The sequence below is a fragment of the Echinops telfairi genome, unplaced genomic scaffold, assembly GCF_000313985.2.
Source record: "Echinops telfairi isolate 266 unplaced genomic scaffold, ASM31398v2 ScPeMD7_4;HRSCAF=17, whole genome shotgun sequence".
Classification (NCBI taxonomy): Eukaryota; Metazoa; Chordata; class Mammalia; order Afrosoricida; family Tenrecidae; genus Echinops; species Echinops telfairi.
In genome coordinates this window covers 41,996,145-42,008,316 of record NW_022103900.1, presented here as the reverse complement: position 1 = coordinate 42,008,316, position 12,172 = coordinate 41,996,145, and the positions used below count along the sequence as shown (strand labels likewise).

Below are 12,172 nucleotides of genomic sequence, written 5' to 3'. Positions count from 1 at the left end.
AAGATAGACCACATGCTGGGGCATAAGGCGAATCTACATAAATTTAAGCACTTTGATATCATACAGACCTCTCTCTCTGACCACTGTGCCATGAGGCTGGAAATCAACAAAAGGAAGATGAAGAAAACAAGAGCAAATACAGGTCAGAGATGAAATTAGGAAATTTCTAGAAACCAACGAGAATGAGAACACAATGTGCCAAAGCTTATGGGACACAGCAAGGCAGTCATCAGAGGAAGCTTCATAGCAATACATGTACACCTGAGAAAGGAAGACAGACTCATGACTGATATGCTGACACAAAATTTACAACAACTAGAGCATAGTCAGCAGGACAATCCTACTAATAGCAAAAGAAAAGAAATTATAAAAATCAGGGCTGAGATTCAGGAGAGGGAAAATAAGAAAACTATGGAAAAATTAATGCTGCTAAAAGTTGGTTCTTTGAAAGGATAAACAGAATCGATAGACCGCTGGCAAACCTAACCAAAGAAAGTAGGGAACAAATTTCAATAGCAAGAATAAGGGATGAAAGAGGGGACATTACAACAGAACCTAATGAAATCAAAAGGATAATTACACAGTACTACGAAGGATTGTACTCCAATGAATTCAACAACTTGGAAGACATGGACAAATTCTTGGAAAAACAATCCCTCCCTAGACTATCCTCGATGGGCATCAGAATTAGCCAAGTTTATTATTGAGGGGGGAAGGGGAGAAGGGAAACTAACTCCGGGCATGTAGTGAAAGCAAGATCCAATGCTAGAGATTTTTCTAATTATATACAATTCCATTTTATTTATATTTAATCTGCTGTTCTTTCTCTTCTTCATAATTGGTTTAAATTCTTCCTTACATTGCCTCCATGGTGCTTCTAAGTGATTGTACATATCAGATCATTCACACGAGTCAATATTACTCAAGCAGCTTAGGCATATGCTTGCGCATGTGCGCACGCACACACACACACCTCTTGATGGCAACTGGGACCTCCAGGAAGCCTCCAGCTCCACCAGCATTTACTCATCCCTACTTCCTGTTGTTGTTGTAAATGCTTTTGAGTTGTTTTTGACTCATAGTGACCCTGTATACTACAGAACGAAGCACTTCCGGGTCCTGAGCCATCATCACAATTGTTTTTATGTCCGAGCCCATTGTTGGAGCCACTGTGTCAATCCATATTGTCTGCAGCCTTTTTCTTTTCTTGCTGCATGGTGTCCTCCAGCAAGCGGTCTCATCTGGCAATATATCCAAAGTACATGAGACGAAGTCTAACAATCCTTGCCTCTAAGAATTCTGGCTGTACTTCTTCCAAGACATATTTGGTGGTTCTTTTAGCAGTCCACGGTACTTTCAATATTCTTTGTCAGCTCCACAATTCAAATGTATTCGTTCTTCTTTGGTTTTCCCCTATAATATGTTCAGCCTTCATATTCATATGTGAAAATGCCATGGCTTCGGTCAGTTGCACCTCAGTCCTCAAAGTAACATCCTTGCTTTTCCTAATTCAACTCATCTTTTGATCACTTCTTAACTGCTGCCTCCATGAGCATTGATTAGGGATCCAAGCAAGACCAAATCTTTGCCAACTTCAACATTTTTTCCAGGGATCACGATGTTACCTACTGGCTCAGCTGTGAGCATTTTGGTCTTCTTTACATTGACTTGTAATCCACACGGAAAGCTGCAATTATGGATGTTTATTTGCAAGTGCTTCAAGTTCTCACTTTAGCAAACAATATTGTGTCATCTGCATATCACAGGTTGTTAATAAGCCTCCTTCCAAATCTTGAGCTACATTCTTCTTCATATAATCCAGTATCTCTATTTGCTCATAATACAGATTTAATAAATATGGTGAAAGACCTCAACCCTGACATACACCTTTTAGATTTTAAACTATAGATTTATCCTTCCTTCTGTTTGCACAACTGCTTCTTGGTCCATTTACAGCTTCCTACAAAATTATATTTTAGGTTGCAATTGAAGCTTGAAAAATCTTTACTGAAGAGCTCAAGGAAATGGCATGCTTTTCAAAGTGAGGTTTTCAGATCACTTGCATCAGAATCACCCAGGTTGGTCACAAGAGTCAACATTTGTACCTTCTGTGCCCCTTAATGTCCGAGTGTTTCAAGCCACAACAAAAACATCCTTCTATTTATATATTAGTCACATGAAAGGAAAAGAATATAATTTTGAATACTGATAAGAAAACCTCAAAATATTCAGATCATCAACTCAACTTTTTTCTAAACTAAAACAAAACTTACAAAGTCAATTGCTAACCAAAACATTGTCAGTTGAAACACATCCAGAGGTCCCCATAGGAGAAAAATATAGAAATTTTCTCCCCCTAAAATTACAAACTAGAAAAACTTATTCTGGCACATGAGTTTACTGAGTTGAAAATTGCACCAAACAACAACAGCATAGCTACAGGAAGTGTCACAACAAGGTAAATAACACATCAGCCACAATAAAATCTACTATGGTCAGTTTCTCATGTCTTGACTATGCTCAGTAAACTTTCTTATATAAGACTTAGGATTCTTCAAACAAGGCATCAGATAAATGAATAGATTTTGGACGTCTGCATGTGGAAATGTCACAAACTCCCTTAGAGGCTCCTGTAAGACACTTACATGGGGTGTCTCACTATGCATGGAAACTACTCTTTATTCCATTTATTTTCAACCCATTTAATTTAAACAAGAATGGCAAGGGCTTACTTTTTCTTTACTGCATCTGTGTAATTATAACAACTTTTATGACAACTGTAGAAGTATTCTGAGGATAAATCATTCCTTTACCCTTAATTCAGTATTCTCTGTTGCTACTTTCCTCTCCCCTATGCCTCCACACTTTCTCGCCTGCCTGTCTCTGAATTTTCTGTCTTCAGCATGATTTGCTGCCTCTGGCATAACCTAACAGGAAGTTTCGAATCACAGAGCTCATTCTGGGAAATTGTATGACTGCTTGGTTGGTTTTCCAACTTTTATTATATCCGTACTAACTAATTACCCCAAAACTTAGTGGTCTACAATGTTCATTACTTTATTAGGCTGGGTTTTCTGGAAAAGCAAAGCCAGCAGTGTGTGTGTGCGTGGGTGTGTGTGTGTAAAGAATTTTATACCAAGAAAATGACTCACACAGTTTAAAAGCCGTTTACTCCAGCCTGGATCAATTTCATGGGTCAGATTTGCATAGCTGCTGAGGCTTACAAATGAAGTAGAAAAACCACAGTTGGTGGAGGCAGAGGTGAATGAATCCAAGGTCAGAAAGTCAGGCTCATGATTACAGTCTAAGGAATCCAATGTTGGCAGGCTCCTGATAGCTCTCAAGGACTGCATGTCAATGAGAAAGAATCTGCACCCAGAAGAACTTACTTCCCCACAATGTCAGCTTATACAGGAGTAGGCAACACAGCCAATGAAACTTCCTTCCAATTTCATAGGGCTTTAAACTGATCAAAAGAGTAGCACTCCACCCTAATCTTCCCGCAATTGCTTGGCTGCTCACAGTAGATTCCATCATGAAGTTGATTATACTATGTTAGATCACATCATTGGAGATTACCAGGCCCTAACTGCCAAACTCCTGAGAATCCTGGCCGAGCCAGACTGACAAATCCTAATGATCACAATTACCTTACAGTTTCTATGAGATGGAATCAGAATGTAACTAAGCTACACTGGGTTCTCCTACCTGGAGGTCTCTCATAATATCGCATTCAGGTTTGACTAGGGCTATGATCTCACCTGAATACTCATTCTAGGCAGGAGCTGCTTTCAGGCCGCTCAGGTAGCTGTTAACCAGTCTCAAGTCTTCTGTGGTTGTGGGCCAGATCCTTTCCACTTGGATCTCTTTATTGGGTGGCTCTTAATACAACAACTGGCTTCTTTCAGAACAAGTGAGTGAAAAAATATGAGTGAAGGAACCCAAAGAAAGAGCCATAATCTTCCTTAAGTTCATCAAGACATGGCATTTTATCACTTCCAAAAAAAGCCCATTTATTGGAAGCCAGTCACAGCTTCCACCTACACTCAAGGGGAAGGGTTACCCACAGGCAGACACCACTGGGGGCCCATCTTGGATTTCTGAGTGATCGGTTCAGTGCGGTAAGCACTCAGTCACTAACTGGGAGGTCAGTGATTTGAGTCCAGCAACCGCTCCATGGGAGACAGATGTGGAGTCTGCATCAATGCCTTTCCTGTGGGGGCAAATCCTATAAGATAACGATGAGTAGAAATTGACTCAACAGCAATGGGTTTGGTTTGAGTTTGGGATTCCAGTACACTTCATTATTGATTCTGTGTGACTTCTAAATGACTTTGTTAAGTGGAGGAGCCCAACTCAAGTGGTGTAGTGGTTAAGTGCTTAACTTCGAATTGAAAGGTTGGTTGTTTGAACCCTGCAGCTACTCCACAGGCAAAATAGTTGACAGCTTGCTTCGGTAAAAAAATTCAGTTTTAGACAGCCTATGTCCCATACGTTCACCATGAGTCGGAATCAACTGGGCAACAATGTACATGCAATGGAATAGATTTCTGAAGTCTTAAGTAAATGCCTGTACTAAAATCATACATGTGCTGTACTGCTTGAGCATTTATAAAAAAAAACTCATATATATATATATATATATATATATATATATATATATACACATACATAGTCATTAAAAGTATTTGTTCTCAAAAAATTATTTGTTCATCTAGAAAAGAAAGAGGAAGAAGAGGACAAGAGAGAAGAATTTGAAGAAGAAAGGAGTTATGAGGAAAAAAGAAGTGTGAAAACGCATGCCATGCTTGCAGTGTTCCAATTTATTATGAAGCAAAGCTACATCTGCGCTCTCATTGCAATGATGGTAGGTATGGTGATGGTGTTCATGTGATGGTCTGTGTGAGCAGCATAGTCTGCTGAGCGTTGCTGCCTGAGCCCTGCTACTTCAAAGTCCTGTAATCCCCTCATGGCCAGCATCAGTACCATACAACACCCAGTACTTCAGGAAAGGATGGTGTTATGTGAGCTTCTCAAGGGATTTTTTTTTTTAATATTATGGATTGCAAAAACTTTCCCTTCTACTTCTTTAAATATGTATACATTTCATTCAGAGTAGTTTATGAAGTCATATTGTCCTCATTTTACCAATTTAAAAGAACACAATGGATAGTTTTCTTAGAAGTTATTGACGGTCTTTATGGTTGACATAGATTGCTTTTTTTCTCTCAAATGGTAAGTTATATTCACATACTATCTTAGATTTGGGTGAGACTTTCAATGGTCATTCCAAAGAGTTTCTGCCAATATGATAATCAGGCCACCAAAATGCCCAAATATTTTTACCAATTGTGAGCACAAGATTTATGTGTTTCTACTCCCTTCAAGGAACAGCCCCCCATGTCAACAGCACATCTGTGAAAATGGTCCTTTGGTCCATAGACAGAAGGTAAATGAAGATCCAATTTATTCACGTACTGAAAACAATTTTTTTTTTTTTGGAAACCTGATTTGTTCTTTAGAAATCTAACTCTCTGATTAAAAAAATTTTTCTTTTTCCAAATGTGATGGCCAATGGCCCCATAGATACCTTTATGAAAGATTCTGTATAACTTTACCCCTGCCCCCCTCACCACAAGATAAAAAACCAAGTCATTGCCATCAAGTCAATTCTAACTCTTAGGAATCCTGTGAGGTAGGAGTAGCACTGCCCCATAAAGTTTCTAAGGCTAAATGCTTATGGAAAAGAACTGCCACGTCTTCCACAGAAGGACTGGTGGACTTGGATTGCCTCCCTTTCAGTCAGCAGGTATGCACTTTAACCAGTGTACCACCAGAGCTCCTTGCTGGAAATGTAGCAGTGGGGGGTGGGGTGGGGGGTGCATCATTAGCACAGCTTCTCCAGACACTTGGTCAAAATATTGAACTTGTGCATACTCATCAATATCATTGGCTCATGTGAGAGAATGACATTGGAAAGAGAAAGCTGCATTGAATTAAGTGTGGTGCATGTTCAATTGCAAACACTATTCTTTAAAAAAAAAAAGTATTCTGTGTTTTTTTTATTCTCATCTAATATTTTCTATATGCCAACCTGTATTTTAAACTATAGAAAATATCTGATTTTTCAGTATTGAATTTATTCAAATTTTATTCTGAACTCAAAAAAGTATATACTTGTTTTGTTTTTCTCTTAGCCCAGTAAGTTTGATCTTCTGAATAAAGAAATGTAGCTTTAAAAAACAAAACACAAAATCTTTCACATTTACTTACTAGGAAAAAAACTGTGTAAAATCAAAATAAAAGAGCAAATCCTTCATTAGAAATATGATTCTTGCCACATTATTAATGTTTTAAAAGTGTCTGCTTCCCATAGAAGCTTTCCCTTAACCAGCTTTTTAGCACAGACAGAAACAGAAGTCTTAAGAACTTCTTATGTTAGCATGATAAGCCTTTATTTAATCTCAAGAATAATTTCCTAAACTATTAGAAAACTCTGAAATCTGACATAGAAGACAGCATAATACAGATTCCATCTTCCAAGAAAAATAATGATTATAATTTTTTCCCCTTCACCTTCCTATTTCCTCTAGTAAGAATTGTGTGCAGGGAAAACCTTGCTGGGATTGTAATATTTGGGATAATGATTACAATGGATTAAAAATAGCAAAATTCTATCTTTATCTTTTAAGTAAATAGCCTAAATATATTATTTATTACCAATATTTTAAGTGCATTGTTTAATGCAAATGCACTAATTGTTACCTAATCTTTGTTCAATATGACCTTCAAGAAAAAATATATTATGAAAGTAATTCAGGCTTGATAACAGTTGACAGTTACTGACTCCTTTTAATAAAAGCCACGTGAATTTCTAATTATCTTTATTGTGTCTTATAACTAAAATTTGTACATAACTCATTATTTTATAAGCAAATTGTCTTTTACCATAAATTTGAAAATTCCTGAAAATAAATATTTGTTCAAATTGACTTTTTAATTTATATCTTCAAAACAATAAGACTGAAACACTGGAAAGTATTTGGAAAGGTTTTACCATGTGTGTCTGTGGTATTAGAGATTATACCGAGAGAGTGTAAGTATTTGAAGTTAATATTAATTCATGAGCTTAATTTACAGACTTTCTAGAGCTTCCTCGTGTGTATCCTCCAATTCCCATCATGTATCTTCTTGGATAGTCTACTAAGAACAACGTTTGAAGGCCTACTTGTATACTACTTTCACCATTTCTGTCTCTGAACCCTAGTGATAGCCCACACTCACTCATCTCTCATAACAACAGCTAACTTCAAGTGATTTTCTAAACAGAAAGGAGAAAATGATGAATGTTTTTTGAGGAAATTATCAACAACCAAATCCAAACTCACTACCATCAAGTCAATGCCAACTCATGGTGGTCCTCTAGGCGGGGGGCCTGAGACAGTAACTCTCTACAGGAATAGAAAACCCTGTCTTTCTCCCTCTCAGTAACAATTGCCTTTTAATACTGTAAAGTAGGGTAAAGCAAAAAAAAAAAAAAAATTGAGGTAAGGTAAAGATGACAGTGATCTTGGTGGCATAGTGATTACATGTTGGGCTGCTAATTGCCAAGTTCGCAGTTTGAAACCATCAGCCACTTTCTACTTCTATAAAGAGTTACAGTCTCTACCCTGTCCCCAAGGGTCATTATGAGTCAGCATCATATTGATGGCAATGAGTTTGTTAGTTTGTTTGAAGAGACCAATATTTGACTTACAGTGAGGACATTTCCCTACTGACTCTACTCATTAAAGAAAGTTCAAAAGCAAAGTTCTCAGCACCATCAGTCGTTCCCTCTTCTTCCTCCCCTTTGCTGCTGGTGAGGGTCCCTTCACAAACCTCACCATTCTGCCCTCTCCCCTATTTAAGATCACTTAGCATTTCTTTTTCTTGTTTGTTTACTTTTAACTTGATAGAGTAAGAGGAGTATATTGTATTAACTGCTATCTCTTTTTCTTTTCTCCTTCAAGGCTTGGAGTATTACCTACCATAGTTGGTTGACATTTGTATTATTGATTTGGTCATGTACTCTTTGGATGATTCGGAATAGAAGAAAATATGCGATGATCAGTTCTCCTTTCATGGTTATTTATGCAAATCTGTTGCTGGTATTACAATATATATGGAGTTTTGACCTTTCTGAAATTCCAAAGGTGCCAGGATTTTTAGAAAAGAAAAATCCAGAAGAACTCGCTTCAAAGGTAAGTGAATAGGAAAGCCTGAAAACAAAATAATTATACACAACCACAATAAGTATATACAAACAAAATAAGTTCTGGAACCAGATAGTTTTACCAGGGAATTCTACCAAGTATTTAGAGAAGCATTAACACCAATCCTATATAAACTATTTCAGAAATGGATAATATATTATAAAGATCATTTTATTAATCAAATATAACTAAACCAGGCAAATACATCACCAAGAATCAAAATTATAGACCAGTGTCCCTTATGTACCCAATTTTAACAAAATTCTAGGCAACAGAATTCATGAAAACTTAAAAAAGAAGCCATCATGACAAAGTGGAATTCATACCAAATATGCAAGGATGGTTCAATAATAGAAAAACAATCAACAGAATAAACCACATAAACAAAGGAAAAGAACTATGTGATTATATCTATCAATGCAGTAAAGACATTTGATATAATTCAACATCCATTTTTTTAATAAAAACACTTAATGAAATGGTAATAGAATGCCATATATACAAAATGAACAGTTAGCACCTAACTTAATGGTGAAAAATGTAAAACTCCCCCTACAAGTGGGTACCACACAGGATTTCCTTTGATCATTACTTTAATATAGAATATGGAAGTCTTAGCCTGAGCTACAAAACATCAAAATAAAGACAGCCAAATTGGCACAGAAGAAACAAAACACTCTTTAATAGCAGATGAAATAATCTTACATTATATAACCCTGAAGACCTAATTTAAGAGTTGCTGAAACTAATTAAAAACTTTGTCAAAATAACAAGGTTTAAGATCAACATTCAAAAGTCAATTGGGTTCTTATAGATTAAAGAAGAGGATTCTGAAAGGAAATTAAAAGAACAAAAGTATTTGGACTGCTGACCAAAATATCAAAAGTTCAAAAGCACCAGATGTTGATGGGGAAATATGAGGTCTCGGAAACCAACAAAGGCACTTCTACCTTGTTGCTATGAGTTAGAATCGACTTGGGGGCAGTGAATTATACAAAAGATAAAATATGAAGAAATAGCTCTAACAGAGAAACAAAAGACATATACAAAGAAAACTATAAAACACCTCAACAAGAAGCCATAAAAAGACATACAAATGGAAGAATGCCCATGCTTATGGATAGCAAGACAATATAGTGAAAAATATCAATATTACCAAAAGCACTTGTAAGATTAGCAAGTCCATCTCTCTTACAAGACAAACAGGTTCAAGAGGGCATGATATGCAATGAGAAAACTTACAGATAAGAGAAAAAGGAAAAAAATAAAATAAAAAAATTTTTGAAAAAGGGATGGAGCAGTTGGACCATGGGGGACAGATTGAGGAGATATCCTCCAAGGGACTGAACTTTACTTGAGGCAGGCTTATATACCCTCCCAGTCACACAGCCTGCATCTCGCGACGGTTTATACACAAAGGGGCAGTTGAGGGCCCAGATAGGAGGCAGGGATACAGTTGGGAACAGGGAGTAACTGAAATTTTGCAGACTGCCTCACTTCAGCAGGTTTGCCAGGGCACAGGAGGAAGTGTCCACTCTATCTCAGGTGGAGAGTCAGCCCAGCCAGTGCATCATCAGCTTCCTGGGTTGAGCCATCAGCATGTTCCCTCCGGTTTTGAACGGTGAAAGGTGGTGGTCCTGTCCCATTTGCCTAAGGAGCAAACAACTTTGCCCTTATGAGCACTCTATAATTCAATGCAATTCAAATCCACATACCACCACGATTCTTTAAAGAAATGGAAAAACTAATCACCAACTTTATATGTAAAAAAAAGAAACCAGGATAAATAAAATAATATTAAAAAACGAATATAAAGTTAGAGGCCTTTCATGCCCTGATTTCAAAGCCTATTATTATAGTCATGGTAATGAAAGCAGCTTGGTATTGGTACAACTGTAGATATATAGACCAATGAATTAGAATAGAAAAATTATAAATACATCCAAGAACCTACAGGCACCTGACATTTGAGAAAGAACTAAATCACATTAAATTGGGAAGAGATACTCTTGAATACATGGTATAGAAAAAATTCAATCTCTACCTGCAAAACACTAAAACAGGACCCATAACTCACACTATGTACAAAAATGTACTCAAGATAGATTAAATATCTAAATATAAACTTTCAAACCACAGGGATCATCAATGAAAAATGCAAACAATGAAAAATGAAGGCAGTCCTGTGCTCCCTGGAAGCCAGAAAACCACACCACACTCACCGCTGCCATCAAGACAATGGTGACCCATAAAGACCCCCTGTGGGTTTCTGAACCTGTAACTGTTTATGGGAGTAGAAAGCCCACTCTTTCCCCCTGATTCTGATGGTTTTGAACTTCCAATCATGCAGATCACAGTCCAACTCATAACCACTATGTCATCAGAGCTCCTTGGAAGCCAAAAAAAGAATTTAAAAGCTACGTTGTAATTAGATGATTTCATGTCAACTAGACACTCTGGCTAGGGGCGGAGTCAAAGCTGTCAATCAGGCCTAATGCTGTGTCCTTAGGGATGTGGCTGTCTCATTCTGCCTTCCTGCCTAGTGGGACTCTGCCACTGACCCTGAGAGTTGCCTGAGCCCTGCCATCTTTCCACTGACCTTGTATCCAAATAATTCTGCACCCACTGGTCTGTGATATTCCTGCATCATTGCATGTGGCTGTATGGGTCTGAAGAGGGACTTATGGACTAGTGTTGGACTTATGGACTGGTGTGCTTTCTAGTCAACCTTGTCGAACACATAAAAACACCAAAATTACTTAAAATCAGAGATCATTTGAATGTTACTGACTCTTCACCATGGAACAGCAATCTGAGCCCTTCTGTGCACTTTCCCTCCTCTGCACAAGCTGTTTCTTCCCTGCTCCTGCTCCAATCCACCCAGGCAAAGTCCTCACCTTACTGCCCTCTGAAGGCTTGTGTAGGTCACAGATTGCATGGCAGCGTGGTGGAGAAATTCTCACTAGCCAAGTAACAGTTACTTTCCCCTATTTTTACGTCCTTCTCCAGAGGGTCCTTTGATTCCCCCACGCAGCCTCCCTGCTGCAGCAGCCATATGCACATATCCAAATCCCTACTGAAACTGGCTTTATTTTTTGGTTACTCTATTTTTTTTTCCCTATTAGTTCCTCTTGCCACGTGGCACAGCCCCTGATGATACACATGCCTCCCAGTTTATCCCAGGAATGCTCACAGATCAAACCACATGTACCCAAACCAGGTTTCTTCCCCCACCCCCTTTCTCTTGAAAGCCCATGGCAACCCATGTTAATGCTGCCATAGCAACACAACTCCACAATCACCCCCAATCCCTTACCCATCTTTGGCTTTTCTTTCTCTTCTCTGCACATTTACACTTTCTTCTTCTCTTTTCTTTTTCTATCTTCTTTTGCCTTTTTCCCCCCTGATATTTATCCTTCCTTCTCTTTTCTTGACATCCCCCCCACACACACACTTAAATTCTCTTCTTATGGACTAATTATTTGCTTACATTTTTCTCGTGAGCGACACAATAACTCTTTCTGCTCTTTCTTTTTCTCATGAAATGCACTTCCACACTACCTATTAATTCTTATTAACCAAATTAAAATAGATTTCCCATTGTTTCACAAACCTTTTGATCTATTATTATATTACTTTTATTTTATTCTCTTTTTTTCACTCCATTTTTCCTAATTACCAATCTTGCTCTCCTTTTCTCTACTTCCTGACTGTATATTTTCTGTCTTCTATTAAACCTTTCCCATGACACTACAGAAGCAACTACCCGTAAATGATCCAGCAGCCTGCATACCTCTAATAATTGCACCACAATACCATGCAAACAGCAGTCAACCAAACCACACCCACCAAAATCAAGAAAAACAAACACAAGGAATAAAAATCACCCAAACCCAATGGAGTACTCAAAAAAAAAAAGA

At 37.8% G+C, this 12,172-nt stretch overlaps 1 protein-coding gene across 1 annotated transcript in view; it reads left to right on the top strand.

Annotated features, from left to right (window-relative positions):
* The window catches only part of PIEZO2 (piezo type mechanosensitive ion channel component 2), a 600,576-nt gene that overhangs the window by 438,118 nt on the left and 150,286 nt on the right, over positions 1-12,172 (top strand). Inside the window, exons 18-19 of the mRNA XM_045298343.1 lie at positions 4,719-4,867; positions 8,010-8,240. Coding sequence (XP_045154278.1) covers positions 4,719-4,867; positions 8,010-8,240 — 380 coding nt within the window. The remainder of the gene's footprint in view (positions 1-4,718; positions 4,868-8,009; positions 8,241-12,172) is intronic.